Below are 10,319 nucleotides of genomic sequence, written 5' to 3' on the forward strand. Positions count from 1 at the left end.
TGAGGCAGGTGGATCACGAGGTCAAGAGATCGAGACCATCCTGGCCAACATGGTGAAACCCCGTCTCTACTAAAAATACAAAAATTAGCTAGGCATCGTGGCATGTGCCTGTAAGTCCCACCTACTCGGGAGGCTGAGGCAGGAGAATCACTTGAACCCAGGAGGTGGAGGTTGCAGTGAGCCAAGACAGCACCACTGTACTCCAGCCTGGTGACAGAGAATCCATCTCAAAAAAAAAAAAAAATAGCTACAGTAAATCAAAGGAGTGTGCTACTGGCCAAAAAACAGACAAATATATCAATGGAACAGAATATAAAGCCCGGAAATAGACTCACATAATACAGTAAACTGATTTCTGACAAAAGAGCAAATGTGTTAAACCGATCTTTGATAAAAGAGCAAATGCAATACAATGGAACAAAGATAGTATTTTCAATAAATGGTACCGGAACAACTGGACACTCACATGCAAAAAAAAAAAAAAAAAAAAAATTGGATCCAGACACAGACCTTCCACCCTTCACAAAAATTAACTCAAAATGTATTACAGACCTAAATGTAAACCATAAAACTACAAAACCCCTAGAAGACAACATAGGAGAAAACCTAGACAACATTGGGTATGATGATGACTTTTTAGAACAATATGTAAATGTATTCCAATATCTAAAGGCACTCCAATACACCAGACCTTGGCTATGGTGATGACTTTTTAGACACAATATCTAAAGGCACTGAAATACCAAAGGTATTCCAAACACAAAATCCATGAAATAAATAATGGATATGCTGGACTTCCTTAAAATTAAATACTTCTGTTCTTTGAAAGACAATGTCAAGAGAATGAGAAAACAAACCACAGACTGTGAGAAAATATTTGCAAATGACACATCTGATAAAAGATCGTCATCCAAAATACACAAAAAACTCTTAAAACCCAGTAAGGGGGCAGCTGACAAGATGGCTGAATAGGAACAGCTCCAGTCTGCAGCTCCCAGCGGGATCAATGAAGAAGGCAGGTGATTTGTGCATTTCCAACTGAGGTACCCAGCTCATCTCACTGGGGTTGGTTAAACAGTGGGTGCAGCCCATGGAGAGCGAGCAGAAGCAGGACGGGGCATCACCTCATCCAGGAAGCACAAAGCATTGAGGAACTCCCTCCCCTAGCCAAGGGAAGCCATGAGGGACTGTGCTCTGAGGAATGGTGCATTCTAGCCCAGATACTACACTTTTCCCATGGTCTTCGTAACCCGCAGACCAGAAGATTCCCTCAGGTGCTCCAGCAGGGAACTAGCAGGGCCCCGGGTTTCAAGCACAAAGGACCACAACTCCTCACCAGCAAGAGAACAAAACTGGATGGAGAATAAGTTTGACAAACTGACAGAAGTAGGCTTCAGAAGGTGGGTAATAACAAACTCCCCTAGCTAAGGGAGCATGTTCTAACCCAATGCAAGGAAGCTAAGTACCTTGAAAAAAGGTTAGAGGAATTGCTAACTAGAATAACCAGTTTAGAGAAGAACATAAATGACCTGATGGAACTGAAAAACACAGCAAGGGAACTTTGTGAAGCATACACAAGTATCAACAGCCAAATCGATCAAATGGAAGAAAGAATATCATAGACTGAAGATCAACTTAATGAAGTAAGGCATGAAGACAAGAATTAGAGAAAAAAGAATAAAAAGGAATGAACAAAGCCTCCAAGAAATGTGGGACTATGAGAAAAGACCAAACCTACATTTGATTGGTGTACCTGAAAGTGATGGGGAGAATGGAATCAAGTTGGAAAACACTCTTCAGGATATTATCTGGGAGAACTTCCCCAACCTAGCAAGACAGGCCAACATTCAAATTCAGGAAAAAAAGAGACCACCACAAAGATACTCCTTGAGAAGAGCAACCCCGAGACACATAATTGTCAGATTCACCAAGGTTGAAATGAAGAAAAAAATGTTAAGGGCAACCGGAGAGAAAGGTCAGGTTACCCACAAAGGGAAGCCCATCAGACTAACAGCAGATCTCTCGGCAGAAACCTCACAAGCCAGAAGAGAGTGGGAGCCAATTTTCAACATTCTTAAAGAGAAGACTTTTCAGCCCAGAATTTCACATCCAGCCAAACTAAGCTTCATAAGCAAAGGAGAAACAAAATCCTTTATAGACAAGCAAATGCTGAGCAATTTCATCACCACCAGGCCAGCCTTACAAGAGCTCCTGAAGGAAGCACTAAACATGGAAAGGAACAACCAGTACCAGCAACTACAAAAACATGCCAAATTGTAAAGACCATCGACATTATGAAGAAACTGCATCAATTAATGGGGAAAATAACCAGCTAGCATCACAATGACAGGAGCAAATTCACACATAACAATATTAACCCTAAATGTAAACAGGCTAACTGCCCCAATTAAAAGACACAGACTCGCAAATTGGATAGACTCATGACTCATTGATGTGCTGTATTCAGGAGACCCATCTCACGTGCAAAGACACACATAGGCACAAAATAAAGGGATGAAGGAATATTTACCAAGCAAATGGAAAGCAAAAACAAGCAGGGGTTGCAATCCTAGTCTCTGATAAAACAGACTGTAAATCAACAAAGATCAAAAGAGACAAAGGCCATTACATAATGGTAAAGGGATCAATGCATCAAGATGAGCTAACTATCCTAAATATATATGCAGCTAATACGGGAGCACCCGGATTCATAAAGCAAGTGCTTAGAGACCCACAAAGAGACTTAGACTCCCACACAATAATACTGGGAGACTTTAACACCCCACTGTCAATATTAGACAGATCAACGAGACAGAAAATTAACAAGGATATTCAGCACTTGAACTCAGCTCTGGACCAAGCGGACCTAATAGACATCTACAGAACTCTCCACCCCAAATCAACAGAATATGCATTCTTCTCAGCACCACATCACACTTATTCTAAAATTGACCATATAATTGGAAGTAAAACAGTCCTCAGCAAATGCAAAAGAATGGAAATCATAACAAACAGTCTCTCAGACCACAGTGCAATCAAATTATAACTCAGGATTAAGAAACTCACTCAAAACTGCACAACTACAGGGAAACTGAACAACCTGCTCCGGAATGACTACTGCGTAAATAATGAAATTAAGGCAGAAATAAGTTCTTTGAAACCAATGAGAACAAAGACACAACGTACCAGAATCTCTGGGACACAGCTGAAACAGTGTTTAGAGGGAAATTTATAGCACTAAATGCCCACAAGAGAAAGCAGGAAAGAGCTAAAATTGACACTCTACCATCACAATTAAAAGAACTGGAGAAGCAAGAGCAAACAAACTCAAAAGCTAGCAGAAGACAAGAAATAACTAAGATCAGAGCAGAACTGAAGGAGATAGAGACACGAAAAACCCTTCAAAAAAATCAATGAATCCAGAAGCTGGTTTTTTGAAAAGATCAACAAAATAGACTGCTAGCAAGACTAATAAAGAAGAAAAGAGAGAAGAATCAAATAGACACAATAAAATATGATAAAGGGGATATCACCACGGATCCAACAGAATTACAAACTACCATCAGAAAATACTAGAAACACCGCTACATAAATAAACTAGAAAATCTATTAGAAATGGATAAATTCCTGGACACATACACCCTCCCAAGTCTAAACCAGGAAAAAGTAGAATCCCTGGATAGATCAATAACAAGCTCTGAAATTGAGGCAGTAATTAATAGCCTACCAACCAAAAAAAGCTCAGGACCAGACAGATTCATAGCCAAATTCTACCAGAGGTACAAAGAGGAGCTGGTACCATTCATTCTGAAACTATTCCAAACAACAGAAAAAGAGGGACTCCTCCCTAACTCATTTTACGAAGCCAGCATCATCTTGATACCAAAACGTGGCAGACACAACAAAAAAAAGAGAAAATTTCAGGCCAATATCCCAGATTAACATCAATGTGAAAATCCTCAATAAAATACTGGCAAACCAAATCCAGCAGCACATCAAAAAGCTCATCCACCACGATCAAGTCAGTTTCATCCCTGGGATGCAAGGCTGGTTCAACATACGCAAATCAATAAATGTAATCTATCACATGAACAGAACCAATGACAAAAACCACATGATTATCTCAATACATGCAGAAAAGACCTTCAACAAAATCCAACAGTCCTTCATGCTAAAAACACTCAATAAACTAGGTATTGGTGTAACGTATCTCAAAACAATAAGAGCTACTTATGACAAATCCACAGCCAATATCATACTGAACAGGCAAAAACTGGAAGCATTCCCTTTGAAATTCAGCACAAAACAAGGATGCCCTCTCTTACCACTCTTATTCAACATAGTATTGGAAGTTCTGGCCAGGGCAATCGGGAAAGAGAAAAAAATAAAGGGTATTCAAATACGAAAAGGGGACGTCAAATTGTCTCTGTTTGCAGATGACATGATTATATATTTAGAAAACCCCATCGTCTCAACCCAAAGTCTCCTTAAGCTGATAAGCAACTTCAGCAAATTCTCAGGATACAAAACCAATGTGCAAAAATCACAAGCATTCCTATACACCAATAATAGACAAACAGAGAGCTAAATCATGAGTGAACTCCCATTCACAATTGCTACAAAGAGAATAAAATACCTAGGAATACAACTTACAAGAGATGTGACGAACCTCTTCAAGGAGAACTACAAACCACTGGTAAAGGAAATGAGAAAGGACACAAACAAATGGAAAAACATTCCATGCTCATGGATAGGAAGAATCATATCGTGAAAATGGCCATACTGCCCAAAGTAATTTATAGATTCAATGCTATCCCCATCAAGCAACCACTGACTTTCTTCACAGAATTAGAAAAAACTACTTTAAATTTCATATGGAACCAAAAAAGAGCCTGTATAGCCAAGACAATCTTAGGTAAAAAGAATAAAGCTGGAGGCATCACTCTGCCTGACTTCAAACTATATTACAAGGCTTCAGTAACCAAAACAGCATGGTACTGGTACCAAAACAGATACATAGACAAATGGAACAGAACAGAGGCCTCAGAAATAACACCACACATCTACAACCATCTGATCTTTGACAAACCTGACAAAAACAAGCAATGGGAAAGGATTCCCTGTTTAACAAATGATGTTGGGAAAACTGGCTAGCCATATGCAGAAAACTGAAACTGGACCCCTTCCTTACACCTTATACAAAAAATTAACTCAAGATGGGCTAAAGACTTAAACGTAAGACCTAAAACCATAAAAACCCTAGAAGAAAATCTAAGCAATTCCATTCAGGACATAGGCATAGGCAAAGACTTCACGACTAAAACACCGAAAGCAATGGCAACAAAAGCCAAAATTGACATATGAGATCTAATTAAACTAAGGAGCTTCTGCACAGCAAAAGAAACTATCATCAGAGTGAACAGGCAACCGACAGAATGGGAGAAAATTTTTACTATCTATCCATCTGACAAAGGGCTAATATCCAGAATCTACAAAGAACTTAAATTTACAAGAAAAAAACAATCCCACCAAAAAGTGGGCGAAGTATATGAACAGACACTTCTCAAAAGCAGACATTTATGCAGCCAAGAAACATATGAAAAAAAGCTCATTATCACTGGTCATTAGAGAAATGCAAATTAAAACCACAATGAGATACCATCTCATGACAGTTAGAATGCCCATCATTAAAAAGTCAGGAAACAACAGATGCTGGAGAGGATGTGGAGAAACAGGAACACTTTTGCACTGTTGGTGGGAGTGTAAATTAGTTCAACGATTGTGGAAGACAGTGTGGCAATTCCTCAAGGATCTAGAACCAGAAATACCATTTGACCCAGCAATCCCCCTACTGGCTATATATCCAAAGGATTATAAATCATCCTATAAAAACACATGCACACGTATGTTTATTGCAGCACTGTTCACAACAGCAAAGACTTGGAACCAACCCAAATGCACATCAGTGATAGACTGGATAAAGAAAATGTGGCACATATACACCATAGAATACTATGCAGCCATAAAAAAAGGATGAGTTCATGTCCTTTGCAGGGACAACGATGAATCTAGAAACTATCATTCTCAGCAAACTAACACAAGAACAGAAAACCAAATACCACATGTTCTCACTCATTAGTGGGAGTCGAACAATGAGAACACATGGACACAGGGAGGGGAACATCACACACCAGGGCCTTTTGCGGGGTTGGAGGCCGGGGAGCTGGGGGAGGGATAGCATTAGGAGGAACACCTAATGTGGAAGACAGGTTGATGTCATCATGGTAAACCACATGTATACCTATGTAACAACCCAGCACATTCCGCACATATATCCCAGGGCCTAAAGTATAATCAAAAAATTTTAAAATATTAATAAGAACACAAACAACCCTATTAAAAACAAAAATGGGCCAAAGACCTTAACGGATACCTCACTAAAGAAGATACACAGCTGGCAAATAAGCATATGAAAAGATGAAGGACAGGTGTGCTGGTTCCCTCCTGTAATCCTAGTGCTTTGGGAGACTGTGGCGGGAAGACCACTTGAGACGAGGAGTTCAAGACCAGCCTGGGCAACATGGTGAGACCTCCATCTTGACAACAACAAAAAAGCCAGGTGCAGTGGCTCACACCTATAATCTCAGCACTTTGCAAGGCTGGGGAGGGAAGATCACTTGAGGTCAGGAGTTCGAGACTAGCCTGGGAAACATAGTGAGATCCTGCCTCTATAAAAAAAAAAAATCAAAAGCAAAGATGCTCCACATCACATGTCATCAGGAAAATGCTAATTAAAACAATGATAAGATACCACTATACACTTATTGGAACAACCAAAATTTAGAATACTGACCACACCAAATGTGGCAAGGATATGGTGCAACAGGAACTCTCATTCATTGCTAGTTAAAATGCAAAATGGTATTGTCACTTTGGAAGATGAGTTTCTTACAAAATTAAACATATTCTTTCCATATAATCAAGTAACTGCATTCCTTGATATTTAAAATTTAATTTAATTAAAACTTATGATCACACGAAAACCTGCACACAGATGTTTACTGCAGCTTTATTCATAATTGCCAAAACTTGGAAGCAACCAAGATGTCCCTGAGTAAGTTAGTGGATAAAATGTAGTACATCCAGACAACAGAATATTATTCAGTACTAAAATGAAATAAGCCTGGCCAGGCACAGTGGCTCACACCTGTAATCCCAATACTCTGGGAGGTCAAGATGGGCGGATCACCTGAGGTCAGGCGTTCCAGACCAGCCTGGCCAACATGGCAGAACTCCGTCTCGACAAAAAATACAAAAATTAGCCAGGCATGGTGGCGCATGCCTGTGGTCCCAGCTATTCAAGAGGCTGAGGCACAAGAATCGCTTGAACTCAGGACAGGGAGGTTGCAGTGAGCCATGATCGCACCTCTGCACTCCAGCCTGGGCTGGGTGACAGAGTGAGACTCTGTCTGGAAAAAAAAAGAAAAATACAAAAATCAGTCAGACATGGTGGCGCAGGGCTATAATCCCAGCTACTTGGGAGGCTGAGACACAAGAATTGCTTGAACCCAGGAGATGGAAGTTACAGTGAGCAGAGACTGGGCCACTGCACTCCAGCCTGGACGGCAGAGCTAGACTCTGTTTCAAATCAATCAATCAATCTATCAGATAATGTATACAAAGTTTACATTTTTTCCTTTCTCATTCAGTCCTTCAAGAAATATGATTATCCTACTGTTCCAGGCTCTGTGCTAGCCACTGGGATACAAATGAATACTGTTTCACAGAGGAACATAAAAATAAATAAAAATAAATAATTACCAAATTTTATAAACACTACAAAGAGATAGGTGATGTAACAAAAAATTACATTAGGTGTTTTTGACCTAGTCAGAGAGATTAGGAAAGGCATCCTAAGAGCAGTGACCACATTGCTGAGCTCCAAAGAATAAGTAGGCCATTAACTAGGTGAAGAGAAGAATAGGTATTCACAAAGCCTGGACTAGACACAGGAAGTCTTTCCATAAGATACCCAGTATCTCTGGAGTGGAAAGAATAAGGAGCAGCCTGTAATTCATATATCTCTTTGTACTATGCATGCAGTTTTGTTATTACTCATCTTTGTTAATTGTTTCTATGTTCTCCTGTGAGACAATATTCTGTTGTATCCCATGCCTAGCAGAGAGCCTGGAACAATAAGACCTGAAAGGTAGTTTGAGGGTCAGACAATGCAGGCATATCTTAAGAGCCCTTGGGATGGCTGAAAGAGAAAAGGTAACAAACTGATCTGTACTGTAGCTCAAAAAAAACCACTCCAACTACAGTACAGAGAGTTAAGTTGTAGGAAAACAAGAACGAATGTAGATAGAGCAGTTAGGAGCTACTGCTGAAGTTCAGGCAAAAATAATGATAGTTGGGATCAGCATAATGAAGTTAGAGATTCATTCCATGGAAAAACCTTTACTGAGGGCCTACCAAGTGCCAAGCACTATCACAAGTGCATAAATAGAGCAAAAAGACAAAATAAGCAAAAAAAGACAAAAATTCCTGCCCTTGTTGGGTTTATATTCTAGTGGGAAGAGACAGAAAAATAAATAAGTGAAATATCACTTTGATCAGATGGTTATACACACTATGGAGAAAAATAAGGTAGTAAAGGGGAAGTAGGAGGGATTGTCTCACTGCCCAAAGAATCAGAAAGGGACAGATTCTGGGCAAAGGAAGGATGACTCAGGAGTCCTGGACTTCTTACAATGACTAACATAAACAGGGCTCAAAGGCATAAGAATATCTGCCCTGATGGTTCCAAAACAGACAGTGATAGTAGTGAGGTGTAGGGGAAGAGGGAAGGCTAAGGAACATGCCAAGAGATGCAGAGTTCTGCGGCCTTTCCTTTCCTCCTGCCAATGATGATGTAGAAGCCCAGAGGAAGAAGAGCCTTACCCAGGGCACTTGAGCTTTTGCATTGCTTGTTGATTCCAGTAGAGAGGGGAAAGTAAGAAAAGAACTGAACTTATATAATAGTTTATTCCCCAATTCTTACCAGTCTGTAAACTCCATGAAGGGAGAAGCTGTATCTTAACCAGTATATTCCCATAATCCAGACAAGTACCTGGTACACAGCACTGATGGAATATATATTGTTGAAAGAATACAAGAATAAATGGAGTATTAAATTTAAAGCCAAAGAATCCCTGTATTATCAAGGTAAAGATTTTAAATGTGTTCATATAAATAATTACTAAGTTGGGGTAGCCACAAAACAGCTTTAAGTTAGTAGGATAGCAGCTTTTGAGTTCTGTTTGATTTTGAATCATAATCAAATTATATTTATTCTTAATAGCTTTTAAATTTGCTATATTCTAAGACTCTTAAAGACAATCACATTTTATAAATTTGCGAGATTTTAAAATACGTACTTAGGACTTTTAAAAATAAAAGTTACAAAAACATAAAATTAAACTGAAGTTCAGAAAACGTAATCTTTTCTAATTATTTTAGCATGTTTAACAAATGTTAATGCTTTATCCTACAAACTTCTCAACTTTATTATATCACCTTGCTAGCATATCCAGTGAAAAATATGTACATAATATTTTCAAGCAGGAATCTGCAAGCCAGGGGTTTAACAATGCCACTTTGAGCCACTATAGAGCCCTCAGCTGTGTAGATGATAGATACAAATAGACAGACAGAATTACAGTATATATTTTAAAACAAGGATTGCTTTATTCCACATCCAAATAAAGTTTTCTCCATGATTTATATTCTAAAATTTAAATTGCTATTAATTTGTTAAATTACTTATTTAAAAGATACATACCGGGGGGAGGGGGGAGGGATTGCATTGGGAGTTATACCTGATGTAAATGACGAGTTGATGGGTGCTGACGAGTTGATGGGTGCAGCACACCAACATGGCACAAGTATACATATGTAACAAACCTGCACCTTATACACATGTACCCTAGAACTTAAAGTATAATTTAAAAAAAAAAAAAAAAGATACATACCGTTCTCTTACAAAATCTGCTAGTTCTTTAGTTGATATCTGTCCATGTTTCATATTATGGTAGAGGACATCAAAGCCACTATTTTTTTCCCCCTAAAATGTAAAAAGATTTTTAGTTTCACACACACAAAAAAAAACAGATAAAAATGACTTGAGAATATAAAAAGCCAACACTAACCAATATGCAATCCTGTGCTCCGGTGAGGTGTTTTTCCTTAATTTAATTATTCTCATTTATTGTATGATTTTAAACAGTATAAAGCAATATTATATGCTTTAATACAGTTTACAATTAACTACATATACA

The 10,319-nt window shown here is 38.8% G+C and overlaps 1 protein-coding gene across 2 annotated transcripts in view; it reads right to left on the reverse strand.

Moving 5' to 3' along the window:
- Window positions 1–10,112, reverse strand: part of FCHO2 (FCH domain only 2) — a 135,682-nt gene extending 125,570 nt beyond the window's left edge. For both annotated transcript variants that reach the window (XM_011996871.1, XM_011996863.1), the window contains exon 1: window positions 10,014–10,112. In XM_011996871.1, coding sequence (XP_011852261.1) covers window positions 10,014–10,066 — 53 coding nt within the window. In that variant the 5' untranslated portion in view covers window positions 10,067–10,112. The remainder of the gene's footprint in view (window positions 1–10,013) is intronic.
- Window positions 10,113–10,319: the final 207 nt, after the last annotated feature.

The sequence above is a fragment of the Mandrillus leucophaeus genome, unplaced genomic scaffold (assembly GCF_000951045.1).
Source record: "Mandrillus leucophaeus isolate KB7577 unplaced genomic scaffold, Mleu.le_1.0 Scaffold114, whole genome shotgun sequence".
In the NCBI taxonomy this organism is placed as follows: Eukaryota; Metazoa; Chordata; class Mammalia; order Primates; family Cercopithecidae; genus Mandrillus; species Mandrillus leucophaeus.